Here is a 21,956-nt window from a genome sequence, read left to right on the forward strand (position 1 = left end):
GTACTCTTTTATATGATGAAGCCATTTGAAGTAGGTATGTAAAGATTTCAACTGTGTTGAATAGAAAAGGGGTCCGTTCTCATGATCAGTGAGAAGGGCTTGAGGGCAGGTAGTGAGCAAGGCTACTTAAACTTACCATCCCTGCAGACGACCGCTCCTCCGTTGCTGGGCACGCTCCCTGCATGCCTGGACGATCCTCTGCAGGCCCAGGCCATGAGGGTCGAGATGCATCGTCCTGGTCCCTGGAAATCCCATAATGCACAACATGGGCACCCATCACCGCACACAATTGAGAAAGTGGGGGCTAAGGGAGGACTTGCTCCCTTAACTTCATTTAGGAGGCTAGCTCCGCAGGCAGTTCTCACACACAGCCTGTATGAACAGCCTCATAGTTGTATTTCCAATAGCCACTATTCACATGGTGTGAGAATGAAGTAGCTGGAGGTTTCAGCTGACACATACAATATGGTATAACTATATACTACTAAGCCCTTATTTAGCACTGATAATGGGTTAAATAGTCCAACAGACCTAAACTCAGGTCCTGTATAATGTTATTCTGTTGCATGATAGAGATTTGCAGAATACCCCTTTTTATAATTTATAATTTTATAATCGGACCTCTGAAAAGTATACAGTGTACTGTGCTTGATTGGCCAGCAAACTCGCCTGACATGACCCCATAGAGAATCTATGGGGCATTGCCAAGAGAAGGATGAGAGACATGAGACCAAACAATGCAGAATTGCTGAAGGCCGCTAATGAAACATCCTGGTCTTCCATAATACCTCATCAGTGCCATAGGCTGATAGCATCCATGCCACGCTGCATTGAGGCAGTAATTGCTGCAAAAGGGGCCCAAACCAAGTACTGAATACATATGCATGCTTATACTTTTCAGAGGTCCGATATTGTTCTATTCTTCAATCCTTGTCTTCTTGGTTCCATGTAATATTCTAATTTTCTGAGATTGTGGATTTGGGGTTTTCATGAGCTGTATACCATGATCATCACAATTATAACAAATTAAGGCTTGACTTATCTCGCTTTGCATGTAATGCGTCTGTCTCATATATCAGTTTCACCTTTTAATTTGCATTACTGAAATTAATGGACTTTTGCACGATATTCTAATTTTCCGAGTTTCACCTGTACTTACTGAAGGTCACTTTCAGTAATGGAAATATCCTCTTGTTTCTCCAAGTCCATCTATATGTACCTGTACATATAGTGGGAACTACTGTGACCCCAGGGCAGTGCTATTTAATAATGGTTTCCTGTCCTCCAGCCTGGTAAGCTAGATACCTCCTTATGGTTGTCATTCAAGAGGAAGTTACTTCCCACCTCTGGATTAGAACTGTGTGAGAAACACATGTGCACTGCAGTCTGGCATGTTGAAATCTAGGAGTTTGTATTACTCCTCTGTTGTACTAGAGAGAATCTAAATAGTGTTGGAAGAGTCCCTGTCAAAATTTTATTACCACCACCACAACCTGGGATCATCAACTATGACTACAAATATTTTGTTGAAAAGCAGTATATAGCATTCTCAAAGTAGTTCACACAGAAAAAAATAAGACGGCTTCCAGTCCCAAAAAGGCTCAAAATCTAAAACATAGACACCAGCAGCCTGGAACATATGCTGTACTGGGGTTAGATATGGCCAGTTGATCTCCCCCTGATAAATAAGAGAATTATCACTTTAAAAGATGCCTCTGCACATTTAGGAGGCAGCTACTAGTTATGATGTGTTGAGATGACAAAGTAAACTTCTGAGAAGGAATCTATTACAACATAAATGGTTCAAATGTAAAAGTATCTTCCAGTGTTTTAAATTCATTAGCATGAATGGGAAAGAGCACACTACTTAACCCATATAGCTTAGAACCTGCATTATTGAATTTCTAGAGTTTCAAAATGACTAACCAGCCATTTCTTTTGTTTCAGCTGGCAACTACAGGAAGTCACATTACAACTCCAAGATGGCCAAATTGTCCCCGTGTACATTTCATCAATGAAGAATTCTACTGGACAAGAGGTGTAAAATTCAGAGAAGTGCTACTTGAATAGCTTTCCAGTCAATGAAGAGTCTACTGGCTGCTATTTTAACGGACTGCTTCTCTCTTTCACCCCCTTCATTTTTTACATCAATTTAGAAAGACAGTATGTGGGATGGTAAAGACCAGAAGCTGCTGAAGTATTTTCAGAGTATTTGCTGCTTTCACCCCTTTAAATATTGTATGGGGCAGAAGTGGCTGTTTTATTTAACTGGAGTGAAGTGGAATATTGTACCCTACCTTTTCTCCAAAGCAGCTGAACGGCAGCTCACTGATGATTTGCTAGCAATCCCCCTTTCAGCCCTTACTGGAAGGGCAGAGCTACTTGGCTTCTATAGCAGTGTTCCCTCTAACAGGGATTCCCAGATGTTGACTACAACTCCCAGAATCCCTAACTGCAAAGGTTTTTGCTTGGGGATTATGGAAGTTGTAGTCAGCAACATCTGGGAATCCCTGTTAGAGGGAACATTGTTCTATAGTAGAACTGCATGTGCCTACAGAGAGTATTTGGGGCTGAACTAGATAGACTGAGTGGTCAGCATACTTCAAATTAAGGAAGATTGGAGACTGTTTACAATGATGCTTCTTGTGCCATAACAGTCCTGTCTGATGTGTCTTTTAAGGGTATGAAAGCAACACAGTTAAGAGTCATTAGGCAATTGCTAGTTTGACTTTAAAATTTAGACAATGTCTTCAAAAATATGATGGGGGGGGAGAATTGCTATGAAGGTTTAACGGAGATTACCAAATTAAAAGTCTCATGAGTTTAGCAATTGTAATGGGTTCTGCTGTTACACTCCAGAATCAAAGTGAATAGTTAGCAATAGATTGTGCAAATCTAGTTATTAGAATCTTTAATGCAACCCTGAAGTTACTGATTTGAAAGTTATCAACTTGAAAAAAATGCTCTCTTTAAACCAGGACAGAAGACAAAGCTTTTATAAAGGTGAATCCATTTATTAACCCCCTTAACACTTGAATATATTCCTTACAATGTGAAAAAAATCAAGATGTTATGTACATTTTCCAGAAAATTAAATATTGCTCATCTTAGTTCTGTGTTGGTGTGCTTAACATGTAAAGGAGTAATAAATGGACATGTCATCAGTCATTATTAAACTTCATTTGTTAATTGTTTTCAGTAGCATTATTGCCTGAATCAGGAGCTAATTAAGCCCAACGGTGACAAACCAATTTCTGGCCATGAAGAGTACTATGCAGTTCAACAATACTGCTAGAGTTTGTTAGCATACTGAATTTAACAAGTAGAGCAGGGAGAGCTTAAAATAAACTGCTAAAGCTAAGCCAATAGGTTGAATTCCAACCAATTTAAGAAACCAGTGCAGGTTTTTATCTATTCGTCCCCTCAGTGTGCATGGTGGGTCCACAAAAACAAGTAACACGTCAAGCACAAAGTAACCCAGCATTACTACAGGAAAGGAGAAGCGTTCCCTGTTACAACAGTATACTACATGAAAGCCTTACACGACAATATTCAATTTATTTTTCCACCCTCAACCTATTATGCCACAGTGGTTATGGAACAGCCTCACCAACCAGCTGAACTTAATGATACCATGGAACAAAAGGGTTGCCAATAGCAAAAGCAGCATTGTCTCCGGCCCAAATTGTAGCTTTGGCTTTATGAAGTGCTGCTTTCACCTGTGAGGGGAAGGGAACTGTGATGGTTTTGCCAGTCAGGGTCTTCACAAAGATCTGCATGCTCCCCTCAGGCACAGCACAAGATGGAGGGTGGACTCCTTCTGGATGTTATAGGCAGAGAGGGCACGGCCCTCTTCCAGCTGCTTGCTGGCAAAGATCAGCAATTAAGGCACAGCATAAGCAATGAAGCCTCAGTTGCACCACTGGATGGCAACTCTTTGGATGCTAGCTGCCTCTCTTTAGCATCTAGGGACTAGAAAGTCACTTGGGAGTTAATGCACTCCATGAATTCTAGGGAACTGTTCCGGTTTCTTTGGAAGGAAAATCTATGGCATGTTAAGTGCTATAGATCATCATTAAGGGACAGGAAAAACCAGTTCATTTATATTGAAGCAAATTGGCCAAACAGGAGAACATAATAGGCCTCTTGTATTTAAAAAGGTAACAATTATAGAAGCACAATAAGTGTACAACTGCCAGGATTCTGCAAAAAGGTTGAGGCATGACAATTTGCTCTTAAACCAAGTTACAGTACATTACCACCTTAAGTCACTTGAGATTATGCAACATCCTCCTCTTGCCATGTTTCAAGACATTAAATGGACACAAAAAACTGCAATCACAGGAAATACATGCTGGAGACAGCAGGCCTTCATTTACACTTGCAGAATTTCCCTGGTCTTCAAGCTTTGTATATTCACTAATTCACATTATCCACAAGTTTAATTTTTTGCTGTAGTATTTCAAGTTTATGATCTTGGCATCACATGGTTCTAAAGTGTACATTTTTTCTTACCAAGCCAAATTAATGGAGCCTTCAAATGCTTTATAAGCTAACCGCACAACTGTATTTCCACACAATAGAATGGAACTTGATAGCACTGGGTTTATGGAATAGGTTGACTGCTGCTGCCCCCTCGCCCATACTTTTCCCCATTAGACAAACTTAAGCTTTGTTTATAACTTATTGTTAGACTTCTATAACCTTATATATATTTGAAACTCCTAACTGTACAAAACTCACCTTAAGGCACAGCAAGTTAATACAATATAGAATGCAGAAGAATTTTCAAGCAGCCAACCAAAAGGAAGCTGGCCTTGTTAAAGGTAAAATAAAAATTTACATATTAAATATTACCAAGTTTACTATTTGTACAATGCAAACTAACAGCAGCTAGAAAGCCACTCTCAGTGCAGCTGAAGTCTGCCTTTTAAATTGTATGCTATACATTTAATGAGCCAGTAAATACAAGTTTAACTTGCAGAGCTCTGCAAACTTAGCAAAGTTAAACCTCTCCCGTTTCTTAAAGCTAATTTTAAACATCCTTGCCTATTCACTAGACAGAAAATAGGAACCAAGGACGATGGTTTTACCACTTCCATGGAGTCTGGGTTGATTTTTTTTTTTTTAACCTGAAACCAATTTCATATGTACTTAGACTACCTTTGTTTCCAGTTTAGCCTCCATGAATGATAAGAATGGCAAGTCTCAAGGAGTAATGCTTTATAATGAGACACACAGATACCCAGAACACATTTTCCACAAACTGTCACTTCCATCACTATTCACACCTCTAACACAAACTAGTATGTTGCCTTCATGCTGGGTAACTTTGTCTAGAACACCAGATGAACTATAGTTTCAAGTGCTTTACAGAAGCAATGGCTGACATAAGGGAATTTTCATTGGGACTATTCTCAGAAGTTTTCCTCATGTCAGCCATTGTGAATAATTCGGTAAAGCATTTGAAACTGTAGTTCATCTGGTGCTCTAAATAACGCTATGTGTCTTCATGGTGTAAAATGACCCTACCTGTACTCTGCATCGCCTGGCATTCTGCACAGCACAATGCCGACAGTGAGCGCTCCTGTCCTTGCTGCTGTGTGGCTTTAAAACATCCACGCTGCTCGCGTCGGGGGCTGTTCTGCTTCTTTGGAGTGCTGTGTGATTGCAAAGCGAGATGCTTCCTCACTACTCCCAATGGAAGCAACATCATGCCATGTGATTGTGCAATGCTCCAAAGGAGCAAAACACCCTACCTATGCAAGCAGCATGTAGATGTGCTTTAAATCTGTGCAACAAGGATGGGATTTTTCACCATCAGCATCACTCTGTGCGGAATATCACGTGCAGGTAGGGTCACTTTACACCATGAAAACACAGGTAAAATTATTCACAACCCAATATGGAAACTGAGGGAGTCCACGCAATCCAGGCTAGAGCAAAATCGCAAGCCGAGGCTTTGCTTTCCCCCTCAAGCCTGAATGTTTTGTTTTGTTTGAATTTTGATGGTTAAAGCCAGACTACCACAAGTGAAAGTAACATCTGATCATATCTTTCACCATGGTCATAACTGTTAGACAATCCAGCTAAGTGCACTGAAGGGCAAATTCTGCCCAAATCTTAGATTACATCGGTACTGAAATACCTACCCATATTCCCTCCTACAGAAGTAACCCACAATTGTGAAGAATTATGGATTAAATAGCAGCTGCAGTACAAAGAGCTTTACACATATCAGCACAGGACACACACAAACTACTATTCCTATCTCCATGGGATGCTCCCCTTACACCAATTCTATAAATATTAAGGAACTTGGCACAATTTTCTGATTGGCTTTTGAAATTTCCCCTCTTAATCTAGAAGGCATTTTGCATAAATGTGCATCTCTCGATCTCTGGGGGTGGGGGGAGGAGAACTATCACCTTCCAAGTTAAGAGTTTCAAAGTGTCAGAAGGAGAAACAAGACACAATTCAGTAAATAAATTCTCCAGGTATCTCTTGCAGTAATGGTTCCTCAAACTTAAACCTCTTGGAAATGGTTTTCTGTTCAACTATTTTATCTTTTTCAGATTGCCTACATTGTCCTAGTGTGTATGAAGCTACTACAATCAGCTCCTCTGTCACTACTGGTTCTTCTTCTGTTTTTTCTCCATCTGTAGAGTTTCCAGAAGTGGAATCGTCTTCATTTACAATATTGGTATTTGCCTCCTCTTCTGTGTTCTTAATCCAGCATATGGCATGAGGAACCTCAGTTTGTGCTAACCAAGAATGTAGCAAGCATTCCTCTGCTGTTGCCCGTTCCCTAAAAAGAAGAGAGAGGGGAAACTGGCTCAAATAGGCTGGTCAAAAGTGTTCAAAGATAGAATTCCAATTCAGCAGAAGTTTCACACTGAAGAATTCCAGCAACTATCCCAAGGTAGAGATTTCAGCAAGCATAGTAGCATCAGTTCTCATTGCCAATGTCATCTCTAACCTTTTCAATGAAGTAGGTTCCACACTGTTCACTACCATCACTGAAAGATCTCCATGCAGTGGGAAACTTGGTCCCTTGACATCACTTTTATAGAACATGGAAGATTTACTTGCTTACAAGACATTTTGTACAATGGACAAGCTCTGGTCTACTTCGAACAAAGCAGCTTCCAGTTAGCTGGCTGCTTGAAATGGTATCCATGCAGAGAACAGTTCTTGCATAGTACCTTGACATATGGAGCGATTGCCACTCTGCCGCAAGTCACCAAAAATATTTTGCAGCTGTGTGAAGACCACGTGACAGAAGCCAATCAAATAGTGAGCAGCTGTACAAAATTTGCATCGAGGTGCAATTTTCTGACCACCCTTGGGTAGTTTCATGTGACTCAAGTCTCTGATCATTGTATATCAAATGTCTGAGTAAGACACTGTCTTAGGTTTCAAAACATTTTAATTTCAGTGTATACAGTAGAAATCTGGACCAAAATGTTGGATTTTTCTATATCAGAGTGTCTACCACATATATAGGTTTTGTTCTTTTTTTAAAAGTGGCTTTTTCACTAGCATTCACACTTTGGTTTGGGAGTAGACCTGAGTCTGGCAAGAGAGTTCTGGAGTTTTCAGATGCTGGAGATCCCTCTTCGACAATTCTAAACATTAAAACAATCATTTCCAGAGAAGGAATCGAGATTACATTAGTTCTAAATATCTTAATACAAATACAGTGGATATACTGCTTTCTCTCTCTCTCTCTCTCTCTCTCTGTGTGTGTGTGTGTGTGTGTGTGTGTGTGTGTGTGTGTGTGTGTGTGTGTGTGTGAGAGAGAGAGAGAGAGAGAGAGAGAGAGAGAGAGAGAGAGAGAGAGGACGGACACCATGCTGTGCTGGTGATGGATAGGGGCAGTTGCTCTCCCCCTGCTAAACATAAGAGAATCACCAATTTAAGAGGTGTCTCTTTGCTCAGTGTTATATACCTTTTAGGAGGTTTCTAGTTTCTACTTCAAAACTACCCAAGACCTTTGATAAATCCCCAGTTGCAGAGTCATATTAACTTATGGCAGAAAGAGAACTTCATGTAATGTATTCTGTCTATTGCACTGTAATTGAAGTTGCTCCAGTGAGCCACTAGAATAGTCTTGGCTTCTTTAAAGCTAACACAGTGATGTGTTAGGTATTTCTGATATGGAAAAGGAAATTAAAGAGTTCCCTAATGGTTCAGATGGCAAGTCACAATGTTTAGAATGCTGTTTTAGCAAGCAACACTGCAACAATGAGGAAAATAGGAGATCACACACACACACACACACACACACACACACACACACACACACACACACACACACACCTCTACCTTTTTTGGTATGTGTGCACTATTTATTTTTTTGTTATGTGCTGGGAAGGTCTGGGCCCTCTCAGTGCCTTATAACATCAGTTGCCTGCAAAGGCAGAGAATGTAATTTTCCTGCATTTGAAGGCGAATTGCTCCCCTTAGGCACTGGGAGAGAAAGTCCCTCCCAGTGGGAGTCGCCTCCAGAAGAGGAAAGCTTAAATTCGCTGCTTTTGTGGCTGGCTTCCAGAGTCAGCATGGCACACTAACCAGTGATCCACAGCTCAAGAGTGTGCCATGGCACAATGGTTGAGAAATGCACCAAGTATAGCTTTATAGTTAATACTTAAGTTATAATTGCATGCCACATGCAACAATATAAAAAGCTCTTACAAAACATTAGGAGAGTGCCACTGGTATATATACCCACACAGTCATTCGTATTACTAGGAACAAACTGCACAATCTTTAGTTGAGGACCAAGACAAATGATTTACATTTCCAACTTGTTTGCAACTTTTAAATATAACTTACTCAGGCTTTTTAATCAGAAGTGCTTTGATGAAATCTACAGCAGATTCTGATATAAGGTCAAAATCTTCAGAGTAATTTACATTCATCTGAGATATATTTAAGAATGTTTCCTGCTTATCATTTCCCAAGAAAGGTGATACCCCGGTTAGCATGACATATGCTAGCACTCCAATACTCCTAAAATTTAAAAATAGAAAATATAACATGTAAGTTTTTTTTTTTTTAAATCCAGATCTTGAGAAAAACTGTTCAACGAAGAGTTCTCCTCACCACATATCTGTCGCAGTGCTGATTGGATCATAACTCAGGATTTCTGGAGCTATTACAGACAAAAAAATGTAGCTGAGTGTAAACAATTTAATATCTGAATGTCTACCTGATATCCTTTTGCTTCTCCAACACTGTTTCCATACTTTTGCCAGTGATGGTACTGGAAACTTAATAATTAATCCATGTAGTCTGCACTAACTGAACATTGCAGATTTTTCTTCTATTCTGTTTCAGCTCCTTTCAATAATTATACAACTTAATTACTATGTCCCTGAACATATTCTGTATGTGGATCTGAGACTTTGGACACTTTATCAAGCAGTACAAGTGTATTATATACCCCTTTTCTCTTGCCCTGAGGATCACATAATTATCTGATCTTGCTGAGAACTTACCCACATATTCAGGTGTCCCCATAATTTCTCTTAGTTCTTCACTATTCTTCATTACTCGAGAAAGGCCGAAATCAACTATTCTAACATCTCCCAAAGGTGATTCACTGGTTAGCAGAATGTTCTGGGGCTGAAAACAAACAAATGAAAAGAAGGCAACTGTGAAGATAGTGCACTTCTTAAAACTGCACAGCTGCTCTAATTGCTTGGGGTCTTCTCTGCTTACCACAGCAAGAAGCTGCAAATGTTTTGAAGATCAAGACAAGAATGAATGTCTGCCCCAAATGTGTTCAGGACAGGCCAAAATACAGAGTGATGTCTGAATCAAACAGCTTCCATAGAAGCCAAACACTCCCAAATAATATAATGCACTTACATAGAGACATAGACTGTGTGACTACACAAATACTGCACCAATAAGACTGTGTAGAGTTCAATATAATCAATTGTTCATTTAATGAAGTTACATAAAATACACATAGCAGACTTGCATACAATTCCAAAATTGAAATCCAGATTTGAACAGACCATTTCCTCCAACATAATCTCAAACCTGGTTCTGCAGTAGTCTGGGACACCTTATCACACTTTCCTTCAATGATTCCAATGGACTAGTGGCGAATACATGGAGCAATCATGAGCTTTGATTGGTTATAGGCCCATTACCCATTAAAACATACCAAGGTATGTGTGCCTCCATCATTCCCCAACTGTGTTCCAGCTCCATGTCATCTGAAAAATCCTCACCTTGAGAGTATGCCTAATACCAGGGACAGAGTTCAAGAACTAGTGGAGTTGAAAAGCAGAATGCTTACGCAAGAGACCGGGAGAGTAGGAGGCTGGCTCAACTGACTGGCACCTTGGCACAAGTGTTAGATCAAAGTGCCACATTGATGTAGAAACATACATCAAACTAGACAGAGTCAGAATAAGCCAACAATATAGTTAAGCACTCAGCAGCAAGGTGGATGGACACGATTACGACAGCAATGAATGCTACACTGAGAGACCTGAAAGGCCCAGCTGAAGACAGATCATCCTGGAAAGAATCTATCTACAGGTGAAACTCGAAAAATTAGAATATCATGCAAAAGTTCATTAATTTCAGTAATGCAAATTAAAAGGTGAAACTGATATATGAGATAGACACATTACATGCAAAGCGAGATATATCATATATCAGTTTCACCTTTTAATTTGCGTTACTGAAATTAATGAACTTTTGCACGATATTCTGATTTTTCGAGTTTCACCTGTATGTGGTTGCTAAGAGTCGACAGTGACTTGAAGACACTTAATCAATAGTTAAGCATAGAACAAGATTAAATGCCACAAGACTCAAGTGTAGTTTTCAGATTGAGTAAATCAGAACAGTTCAAAAAGTAATAAACTTATCTAGTTTAATAGAAAATTTAGGAAAAAATAGAAATTTAGTTCTTGATATTGATTCAGTTCTATAGAAGCACAATCTTACCTTCAAATCAAGGTGAACCACATTATTTCGATGTAAAAATGAAACTCCTTCCAAGATCTGCCTCATGAGACGCTTAACATCTTTTTCTTTGAAAGAATCTTCTCTTTCGGCTACACATTGGTCAAAGATTTCTCCTCCAGCAGCACTGAAGAAGAGTATATATTTTTTAGTTTCCAGGATTAAAAAATACTATACCAAGTGATTCACTCTAATAGTTTATGTTCTTAGATTGTAGAATATATGTATGTGGGTAACCTATCTACATACTCAGTGAAAAGAATGGAAGATAGAATCTTCCAAGTTGTTTTGAACTGGCTTTTATGTTTTTACTGAAACTGTTATTAAATATGAAACCAATATCAAGTGTTTATGCAATACTCAATTTGATAAAAGACAACAGAGCTCAGCAAAAATGTTTACTCTATTTTTGCACATAGTCCCTGCCCACAGCAACTGCCTACACCTGCCTAGAGCCCTCACCTCAGAAGGATCCTTGTAAAAACGAAATTTGAAGGCCTGAACCCAGTTGCTCTCTGTGGGCATTCAGGGCTGGTGGTGCAGGTCCTCCTCTGCCTCCTGCTGGAGGCAAGACTCCTCAGTGGAGCCTGGGCAGCAACAGGGGTGAGAGGCGCAGGAGCTGCCGCTACTTGTGCCTAGGCCCCACTGTCTCTCTCCCCCAGCCACCTACCAGGTCAGCAGCCAGTGAAGCAAACTAAGGATGCGCCCGAAACGTTTTGGAGGCCATTATAGAAGTCTCTGAAACATTTCAGCCACCAGGGCCATTTGGGATTTCAGAGGCGGCAGGGGTGCTCCCTTAAGGGCAGGGGAGGGTGCAGTTACCCCTCCTGCCGCATTTCCCTCACCAGTGTTCCATTGTATCAAAGCCCCTCAGGGTGGCAGTGTACATCCCTGTTGCCGCCCTCTGCCAGAAGTACCAGGTGCATGTGCGCCAGTCACATGTGTGCATGTGATGGGTGCATGTGCAGCCAGTACTTGCGGCCACGGACGGCAACAGGGCGGCAGGGAGGTACACTGCAGCCCCGAGGGGCTTGATACAATGGCGCGCCAGCAGGGGAAATGTGGCGGGAGGGGTAAGTGCACCCTCCCCCACCCTTAAGGGAGCACCCCCGCCACCTCCGGAATGTGGAGGAGCAGTTCCGGGCACATCCCTAAAGCAAACTAGGGAGGGGGAGGCAATGAAAGTAGCGCATGATTTCTTTGAACAATGCCACTCTTCACCCTGTCGGGCACCTGATGGCAGCCTCTGTGAAGCCTGCGTGGAGGCCAGCTGAGTGGTAGAAGTAGGGCAGCCTCCCCAGCAGAATGCGGGGTAAGCTTTTGCCAGTTCAGAGACTGATGCCGGTGGCAAAAAGCAATACCTTTAAAAGAAGCTATGCTCTGCCTCTGCCCTGTCCCAGCCGCTGGCCTGAGGGGGAGACAGTGGGGCCTGGAGAAAAGTGGCGATGGCTCCTGTGCATCTACCTCCTGCTGCTGCCCAGGCTCTGCTAAGGAGTCTCTGCAGCTGCCCCCACCCCCCAGCCTGCCTCACCTGCCACATGGTCGGGAGAGAAGGAGAGCAACAGAAGCAGCAGGGTTAGAAATTTATGTTTACATTTAAGCCAGACAGCCCGCTTCCCTTTTAAATCCCACTCCCCATTTGTAAAAAACAGTATTACCCGTAAGTTCTTGCACATTTTCTAATGTTAAATGGAAACTTATTTAACTGAATTTTAAAAATTTAAATTGTGTAACTATTTTGGTGTAGAAAATTTTACATTCAACGTAATAAAGTGTGAAAGAGCAATGTTGCAGAACAACATTATCAACTCAAATGAGGAATTAAAAGAGTTGATCAATAATGAGAACATAAAGCAGTTGTGTTAGGGACCCACAAGTTTGGAACACCCATAAAAGTTACAGATGCTAGAGCCTGACCACAACGAATGATTTTTCAATGGCAATCGCATAGGAAGCTGCCAAATACTGAGTCAGACCATTGGTCTATCTAGCTCAGGATTGTCTTCACAGACTGGCAGCAGCTTCTCCGATGTTGCAGGCAGGAATCTCTCTCAGCCCTATCTTGGAGATGCCAGGGAGGGAACTTGGAACCTTCTGCTCTTCCCAGAGTGGCTCCATCCCCTGAGGGGAGTATCTTACAGTGCTTACACATCAAGTCTCCCATTCATATGCAACCAGGGCAAACCCTGCTTAGCTAAGTAGACAAGTCAGGCTTGCTACCACAAGGCCAGCTCTCCTTTTCTTAACTGGAGTAATTAAGCAAAGACTGAGCTATTGTGTCATATTGTGCCCTGCTAACTTGGCAAAGAGGCACCTTTTAACATGGTGATTTTCTTTATTATTTTTATTATTTCATTTTATATCCCGCTCTTCCCTCCATGGAGCCCGAGAGCGGTGTACTACATACTTCAGTTTCTCCTCACAACAACCCTGTGAAGTAGGTTAGGCTGAGAGTGACTGGCCCAGAGTCACCCAGCAAGTATTTGGCTGAATGGGGATTTGAACTCGGGTCTCCCCAGTCCTAGTCCACCACTCTAACCACTACACCACACTAGCTTCTCTTAGCAGGGGAGATTAACTGGCCCTATCCACCCCCAGCACAGTACCTCCAGTGACTGTTGCTGGTGTCTATCTTACATTTTTTAAGATTGTGAGCCCTTTGGGGACAGAGATCCACCTTATTTATTTATTAATTCTCTGTGTAAACCACCCTGAGCCATTTCTGGAAGGGCAGTATAGAAATCAAATCAAATCAATCAACCAATCAATAAAACAGCCTATATTCTGCGACGATATCTGTAACAGCAGCAACAATAATGATAATAAAATTCAGCCATCCCAGGTCCTTGGGAAGGACTCGACGTCTGGATAAAACAAACCAGTCAGTAACACCTGTCTGACTGTGTGAACAACAACAGCATTTAAGAACTTGAGAACATAAGAACAGCTCTGCTGGATCAGGCCCAAGGCCCATTTAGTCCAGCATCCTGTTTCACACAGTGGCCCACCAGATGCCACTGGAAGCCTACAGGCAGGAGTTAAGGGCATGCCCCCTCTCCTGCTGTTGCTCCACTGCAACTGGTACTCAGAGGCATCCTGCCTTTGAGGCTGGAGGTGGCCCTCTGACTAGTAGCCGTTGATAGACCTCTCCTCCATGAAGTTACCCAAGTCATCTGGCAATCATGTCACTTTATGCTAGTTGCCACTGTTTTGTCATTCAGTGGTTTCATATGTTAGGAAAAAATGCCATTGCATTAATACATGAACAAAAATGATAAACTCTGAAATTTGCAGTTTTGTCTGGCAAAAGCTGGTCTGTTTCAGTTATGGAGCATTTGTATTTTCATTAGTTCAGTGCTGCCCTACGAATCTCATCCCTCTCCCTGTATCCTTATATTGTCTTGCCCTTTATTTTCCTCCTCCATGTTAAAACTTTAATGAACACTGAACAGTGGGACAAGAGCTTTTTAACTTGCTTTTTTATTAGTAGTTTTATGTGCTATTGAAATTGAAATTGTGATTTATCTATTGCTGTTTTTATTGCTTCTATAATGGTTGTATACCATATTAATTTAAACTGAAAAGCAGGTTTTAAGTTTATGAGAAATACCTCATTTTCTATATACAAGTTCCCTTAATCATTGGGTTGTATTTGAATAAAGTGAATCCTGTCTATGTATCACTGAAATCAATAGAAACCAGTTAGTTATGAGTCAGGATCCATTTTATTTAAATGCAGTACCATTTTTTACTTCTTGGTACAATTTTTTTTTTAACTTTTCATTTTAGAAATGCATGTTAGCAACATGCAAGCTTAATAAAACCAGTTGCCATTTTTCCAATAAAGCACCAAAATAAGCAAAACCTTTAGGAAAACTCTTTATCCATTTAAGTATCTACAAATGTCACAACCAGCATCTCAAAGCACTTCTTCAGCTATGAAAGTTATCAAACAAGCTTGCTACCTAGGAATTCGAAGTATTTCCCCCTACCTTCTTCACATTTTCTACATTCAGGATGCTGGGACAGGGAGACGACATGAAAAGAGTCCACATCTATAAACAAATCCAAACCTGCCTCTTGTGCACAGACAGAACTGAGTTTGGAAAAGCTTGAGCAGGAAGATTTTATATATTAAAAAAAAAAAGTTGCCAGCCAAATCTAGGATTTCTAAACTGTCTTTCTAACTATAGCTGGTTGCAAAAACCAAGACAAAATATGGACATTTGTCCTATTTTCCTTGATGTAGCAGTAGTAGTGGTCAAGTCATATGAACATAAGAAAAGCCCTGCTTAATAATCCCTTTCACTAACAGACCAACCACTTCCCTGGCAGAATTCCTGTTTCTGATGTATTTAAGGAAGTTTGTGTTATTTCCTTTGATGCTTTTAGCTAAATGTTCCTCCTCAAACTCTTTTCGCCTCCCTTATTGTCACCTTGCATTTCTTTTGCCAGTGTTTGTGCTCCTTTTTGTTCTCTTCATTTGGGTGGGCCTTCCCATTTCTGAAGGAAGTCTTCTTCCCCTTTATAGCTTCCTTGACTTTACTTATTAATCATGCTGGCATCCTCCTGGACTTAGTGGTACATTTCCTCCTTTTTGGTATACATTCTAACTGGGCTTCTATTATTGTGGTTTTTAATAAACTCCATGCATTCTGGAGCAAAGTTACTCTCTTGATTTTCCCTTTCAGCGTTTCCCCCCACCAAACACATTTTAGAGACATTTCCTTTTCTGAAATTCAGAGTGTCTGTGATAGACTTCCTTGGAGATTCTCTTCTTGCATTTATGCTGAATTTGATCACACTATGATCACTGTTCCCTAAAGGTTCCATGACACTGACATCTCATACCAGGTCCTGGGCACCATTCAGGATTAAATTCAAGGTCACTTTCTCTCTGGTTGGTTCCATGACCAACTGTTCTAGGCCACAGTCATTCAGTGCATCTAGAAATTTGGCCTCTTTGTCATTACCAGAATGTGAATTTACCCAGTTTATGTGTAGGTAATTGAAGTATCCCACTATTATAACTGCCTCTTTTTGACACCTCCCTGATTTCCTTCTGCAACTCTGTCACTGTCAGGGTTTTGATCTGGAAAGCGATAGCACTCCCTGCTTTCAGGCCTTGTACTGTCACCCACAGAGTTTCTATGGAGGACTCCCGTCTTCCTAGGTTTTCTAGCTTTCTATCCCTTCTTTAACGTACAGTGTTACCCCACCTCCAACTCACTCCTCCCTATCCTTTCTATAAAATTTATATCCAGGAATAACCTTGTCCCACTGGTTATCACCGTTCCACCACGTCTCTGTTATGCCCACTATATCTATGTTTTCATTAGCAACCAAGCACTCCAGCTTGCCCATCTTTGCTCAGAGTCTCCTGTCTGCTGTGTGCTCTCTTTTTTGGCCATTTGAGCTCTTTGACCAGCTAGCATAGCCTTCTTTCTGCTTTTTATCAGGTTCTACTCTTTCCTTCTGTTTTATGTGAATCATTTACACCCCCACAACTTACGGAATGGCTTTTGCCCAACTGGATACTGCTCAGCTCCTGTCGGCACTCCCCCAAGCGTCATTTTAAAAGCTGCTCTGCAACTTTTTTTATTTTAAGTGCCAGCAGTCTGGTTCCATCTTGGTTCAAGTGGAGCCCATCTCTTTTGTACAGGCATGTCTTGTCCCCAAATGTACCCCAGTGCCTAACAAATCTAAACCCCTCCTCCTGGCACCACCGTCTCATCCACTCATTGAGACCCCTCAGCTTCACCTGTCTCGCTGGCTCTGCGTGCGGAACAGGTAGCATTTCTGAGAAAATGACTTTGGGTCCTGGACTTCAATATGCTACCCAACAGCCTAAATTTGGCTTCTAGGACCTCCTGATTGCATTTCCCAACATCACTGGTCCCAATAAGCACTCCAGCACTGGACTAACAGCCTATCTAGACACCATGTGACATCCACAACCTTCACACCAGGCAGGCAAGTCACTGTGCGGTCTGCAAGTGGGTTACAGACCCATCTCTCTATGCCCCTGATGATTGAATTGCCAGCTACTAGAAGGCCCCCATCCCCCAGAGAATTATCTTTTTTTGGTGTGGCTAACTGAAATCTAAGCAGTGTCTTGATGTTGGCAGACAGTTATATTAAAAGTTAAGATCTGAAATAAGAACTAGGGATGTGCTTACAATGGATTTTTGCATTGTGCCCCAAACTCAAAACAAAATGCAAAATGGCTGAAACGTTTCTCCAAAACAGTGGTCGAATTGGCTTTTCTAACAAAACTCAATATTTTGTGTTTTGGCCACAGGGAACAATGGGGAAACTGCAAACACCCCATTGTTCCCCATGGGTGTTACCTGCCACCCAACAAAAGAAATGGGCAAGTGGGCCATTTTTAACAAATCCTATGGGGGGTGGGGTTAGGGAAAGGTTAAAAGTGTGTTAAAAATCATCCGCTCGCCCATTTCTTTTGTGGGTTAGGTGGCAGGTAGCACCCATCATGCCCTACCACACAACCCAAGGTGGTGTCCCTAGGAGCTACTCATGGAGAACAATGGGGTGTTTCAAGTTTCCCCATTGTTCCCTATGGCACAAGCTGCACTCATGGAGTGCATGCACATGCTTTGCATTACAATTTGCAATATATTTTGCAACCCTGCCTTAAAACACACTGCAGAAGCACACAGTAAAAGAAAATCTGGCCCTCCCAACACAGAACACACATTTCAAACAGTCCAAAAGTGGCCAAAAGAGAATCACTGACCTGGAATCCACTGCCAGGTGTAGTACCTGCGCTGCAGTAAGATCTGGCACAAGTTGCTCTCTCTCATACAATTAATCCTTCCAATGAATGAATTTTATTACAGTTTCCTCTCCTGATGTATCCTCTTCAAGAGAGGCATATGGGGTCTCTCTGACTTCCAGTCCCTTGAGCGAGTAATTAAATGTGTGAAGCCAACCCTGGGCCTCAACTCTGGTTAGAACCACCTCTAAGTGTAGGATGGCATTTGAAACACATCTAGGCACCTAGAATATGGTACAAAGGAATCTAGACTGAATGACTTCCATGGGTTTGAAATGACTCCTTACATTACTTCCTAGCATTGCAACAGCTGCCACAGCAGCAGCCTTAGCAGCAAGCATAGTCATAAGCTCAACTAAAGCTTCAGCCACATTTTGACTGAGTGCACCTTGCAATGCAGATTGCAGATCAGTGAGTGAAACACAAGTTAGTATCAAGGCCAGAAATGGAGCTCACAGCAGTCACATACATCCCCCCCCACCACACACACACCTATAACTGTCCATTTCTTGCCACTATACTATCTCACAAACAAAGCAAACCACAATTCAAGGAAGGCCGGCACCCAAGTTCTACCTCTGTCAATCTGAGATCCAACAAAACCAGGTAGTTGTAGCAGTAGTAGCACAACATACTATACTCAGTGCTGTGAGCAGGTGCTGTGAGCAGAAAATCACAAAATCAAACCTACCTACCTTCCTCCTCTCCTGATGTATCCTCTTCAAGAGAGGCATATGGGCTCTCTCTGACTTCCAGCCCCTTTATATACATTTTGAAGTTCCCTCCTATTGTGTTCCCCGCTCTCTACCCCCAACCAATGGGATCACAGTTGCCCATGACAACACTTCAGTTGTATGGTGACAAGCCAACCAAGAAGCATGCAGATCACAAGCCAATGCCAGAAGACTAGTTAGCAAGAGAAAAACAGGCCTCCAAAATGGTGCTCAAAATGGTTCAATTGAAATGGAGTTGTTCTGCTCCAAGCTCAAAAAAGACCCTTTATTTAGATGGTGTTTTGTTTCAAACTTGAAATGGTTCACAGTCAAAACATTCTGCACATCCCTAATAAGAACTAGTGCCATTTGGGACAGAATGATGCGTCTTCCTTTCCTTTTAGGCCTCAAGAATTCAATGTTTATATGTTAACATATGAAGGTGCTTTGATGCAGGAATTGTATTTTTAAAAACTATATTAAAAAAGACATGTTCTTATTTTGAAAAAATATGAACACCACCACTCTCGAGTCAATGGCTGACATAAGCAAGGGTGACGGTGACAGGAGAGTAATGCAGTACTGCTGTCGTGAACATGCAAACAGTGGCACTGCTGGGGAGGACGCCAGTTGTGCAACCAGCATTAGTGTTCTCTCTCCCATTATGGCAAATTTGAGAAAGGAACATTGGCTTATCGTGAAGGGTTTTACCCCCCGTGTCCAGAGCTCATCAGAGAGGATTGTGTACTGAGCATGCTCAAGACAGGAATGGCTCACATGATGTAATTTCCTGTTGGAAGCCACCTCCCAACCCCAGTTCCAAGGCTGTTGCGAGGAGTATGGGAGGTCAGGAAGAGAGAGCTGAGGAAAGTTGAGCTGAATAAAGGAAGCAGCTTGGGTAGAGAAGAACAAACAGAAGTTAGGGTGAGAAGAAAGCAACAGCCTACTAAAACCTGCTACCCTCTGAGAGCTGTCTCCTCTTCCAAAAACGGTGACAGCAGGGATAAACAGTAACGTTTGTATGCATCTATCCCTCCCAAGGAGAAGCACATAGTCCTGCTATACATCCAGGTGGGGCTGATGAACTCAGAACACAGGGAAGAACCCCCCTTCACGGTAAGCCAATGTTCCTTTTTCCCATGTTGGAACTCATCAGAGAGCGGAGAAGTGAAAAATGGGGGAAGGGAAGGATGTATCAGACTACTTGTTGAATGACTGTGCGGCCGAAGGCGGCCTGGGGGGTAGAAAAAGAGGACATCTTGTAATGTCAGATGAAAGGGGTAATTTAGGACCAGGTGGACGCACGGCAAATTTCTGATAGAGGAGTGTGTGCGGACAACACTGCTGAGGTGGCCGTGCTTCTGGTGGAGTGTGCGGTTATACCCCCCGGTGGAGGAAGGCCAAGTGACCTGTAGGTGAGTATAATGCAAGACTTGATCCAACTTGAGAGAGTGTGGCTTTAGAAACTTTGGTGCTGAGGGAGGGAGGGTGGAAAGAAACAAAAAGGGAACCTGATTTGTGAAGGTGCTTGGTGCATCTAATGTAGATACGCAAAGCTCTCTGGACGTCAAGTTTATGCCAGATTTTTTCTCTTGGATGGGACAAGGAAGGGCAAAACAAAGGGAGGACAATATCCCAGGCCCTATGAAAAGTAGAGTTGATCTTAGGGAGGAAGGTAGGGTCTAGCCTTAGGACGACAGAGTCAGCTTGGAAAGTACACAGTTCCTTACATACGGATAGGGCGCTTAGTTCAGACACCCTACGGGTGGACATAATGGCTATGAAGAATAGAACTTTGAAGGATAGTGTCTTTAGGGGAACAGAGGCTCGAAGGGAGACCTGGTCAAAGTGTTCAAAACCTTTGTTAAGGTTCCAGGAAGGGAAACGTTGAACTGGAGGGGGAGCTATGTTGACAGCTTCTCTGAAGAACCTTGGAATATGCAGGTGAAGTGAAGAAGAACCCCTATCAGTGAAGGAAATGTCTAGAACTGATGTGAGCGCTGAGGTTTGGCATCACAAAGTGTTGGGGTGGAGATGAAGGTCCAACCCAGCCTGTAGGAAAGCCAGCTCCTCCGGGATGCCTGCAGACAATGGTTCTTGCGATTGGCTCGTGACCAGCGGAGAAATGCCGCCCATGTCGCTTGAAAGACCCTGTTAGTGGAGGATCATCGAGAGGCCAGGATGGTATTTTGTACTTGCTTGGAGTAGCCCTGGATGCTAGCCTTTGGAATTCAATTTCCAGACTAAGAAACATAGCCAACCTGGGTCTGGGTGGAGAAGAGGGCCTTGTGAGAGCAGATCTGGGCAGGTGGGAGTTGCCACGGGGATCTGACTGATAGATCGAGAAGGTTGGGAAACCAAAGTCTGTGAGGCCAGTGAGGAGCAATGAAAATGACCTCTGCCCTTTCATGAACTATCTTCCTGAGAACCTTGCTGATTACTGCTGTGGGGAGGAAGGCATAAAGTAGAGTTTTCAGCCACGGTGATGTCAGGGTGTCGGTTGCTTCTGCCTGAGGGGAATGGAATCTTGTGAAGAATCGAGGGAGGAGGTGGTTGGCAGTGGATGCAAAGAGGTCTACCTGGGGACGTCCAAAGAGTTGAACAATTTGCATGAAGACCTCGGGATGTAGGGACCACTCAGCTGGATTGAGGGACTGTCAGCTGAGCCAATCTGCCTGTGTGTTTTCTGTTCTCCTGAGATGTTCTGCAGCTATGGATGTCAGGTTGTTCTCCGCCCACTGGAACAGGAGGTCGGATACCGGCATAAAGGATTTGGATCGTGTGTCACCTTGCCGAATGATGTGCATTTTGGTGGTGACATTGTCTGTCTGGACTAGAACGTGGCCTCCACGAAGAAGATGCTGAAAGTGAAGGAGTGCGAGGCAGACAGCCTGAAGCTCTAACCAGTTTATGGAATGCTTCGCTTCTGTTGGAGACCAGCATGCTTGTGCTAAGTGATCGAGACAGTGGGCTCCCCAGCCAAGGAGACTGGCATTCATCGTAACTACGAGGCAGATTGGCTGGAAGAGAGAAAGGCCCTTGAGGAGAGCTGGGGATAGCCACCACCGTAGGGACTGCCTGACGGTCTGGGGGAGGGATATCCGGTGGTGGGTCGAGGCCATGATAAGCTCTTGATAGGGAAGGAGCAACCACTGCAGGAGACGGGAGTGCCACCTGGCCCACCGAGTATATTCCCGACAAGCTATCATGGATCCCAGGGCCTGGAAGAGATCCATGACGTCTGCATATCGGCAGTGGAGAAGAGGGTGTAGCTGGGAGATGATCTTCTTTCCAGTGTTAGTGAGATGGAGTCCTGAGCTGTGTTGAAGAGGGCTCCTAGATGGAGGAACTGAGAGGGGATGAGGTGATTCTCCTCGAAGTTTGTAACAAACCCATGATCCTTGAGGCACTGCAGAGTCTTGCAGACATCTTCCTGGGCTTGATGAAGGTAAGGT

The 21,956-nt window shown here is 42.7% G+C and overlaps 2 protein-coding genes across 6 annotated transcripts in view; one reads left to right on the forward strand and one right to left on the reverse strand.

Annotated features, from left to right (window-relative positions):
• The window catches only part of LOC128329334 (cytochrome c oxidase assembly factor 1 homolog), a 115,625-nt gene extending 112,431 nt beyond the window's left edge, over positions 1 to 3,194 (forward strand). For all 3 annotated transcript variants that reach the window (XM_053260342.1, XM_053260343.1, XM_053260341.1), the window contains one exon: positions 1,948 to 3,194. In XM_053260342.1, the coding sequence (XP_053116317.1) occupies positions 1,948 to 2,044 (97 nt within the window). In that variant the 3' untranslated portion in view covers positions 2,045 to 3,194. The remainder of the gene's footprint in view (positions 1 to 1,947) is intronic.
• Positions 2,994 to 21,956, reverse strand: part of STK17A (serine/threonine kinase 17a) — a 52,517-nt gene continuing 33,554 nt past the window's right edge. For all 3 annotated transcript variants that reach the window (XM_053260333.1, XM_053260335.1, XM_053260334.1), the window contains exons 3-7: positions 10,975 to 11,119; positions 9,504 to 9,630; positions 9,109 to 9,157; positions 8,839 to 9,015; positions 2,994 to 6,808 (exon numbers count right to left, since the gene is read on the reverse strand). In XM_053260333.1, coding sequence (XP_053116308.1) covers positions 6,478 to 6,808; positions 8,839 to 9,015; positions 9,109 to 9,157; positions 9,504 to 9,630; positions 10,975 to 11,119 — 829 coding nt within the window. In that variant the 3' untranslated portion in view covers positions 2,994 to 6,477. The remainder of the gene's footprint in view (positions 6,809 to 8,838; positions 9,016 to 9,108; positions 9,158 to 9,503; positions 9,631 to 10,974; positions 11,120 to 21,956) is intronic.

Source organism: Hemicordylus capensis, chromosome 6 (genome assembly GCF_027244095.1).
Source record: "Hemicordylus capensis ecotype Gifberg chromosome 6, rHemCap1.1.pri, whole genome shotgun sequence".
In the NCBI taxonomy this organism is placed as follows: Eukaryota; Metazoa; Chordata; class Lepidosauria; order Squamata; family Cordylidae; genus Hemicordylus; species Hemicordylus capensis.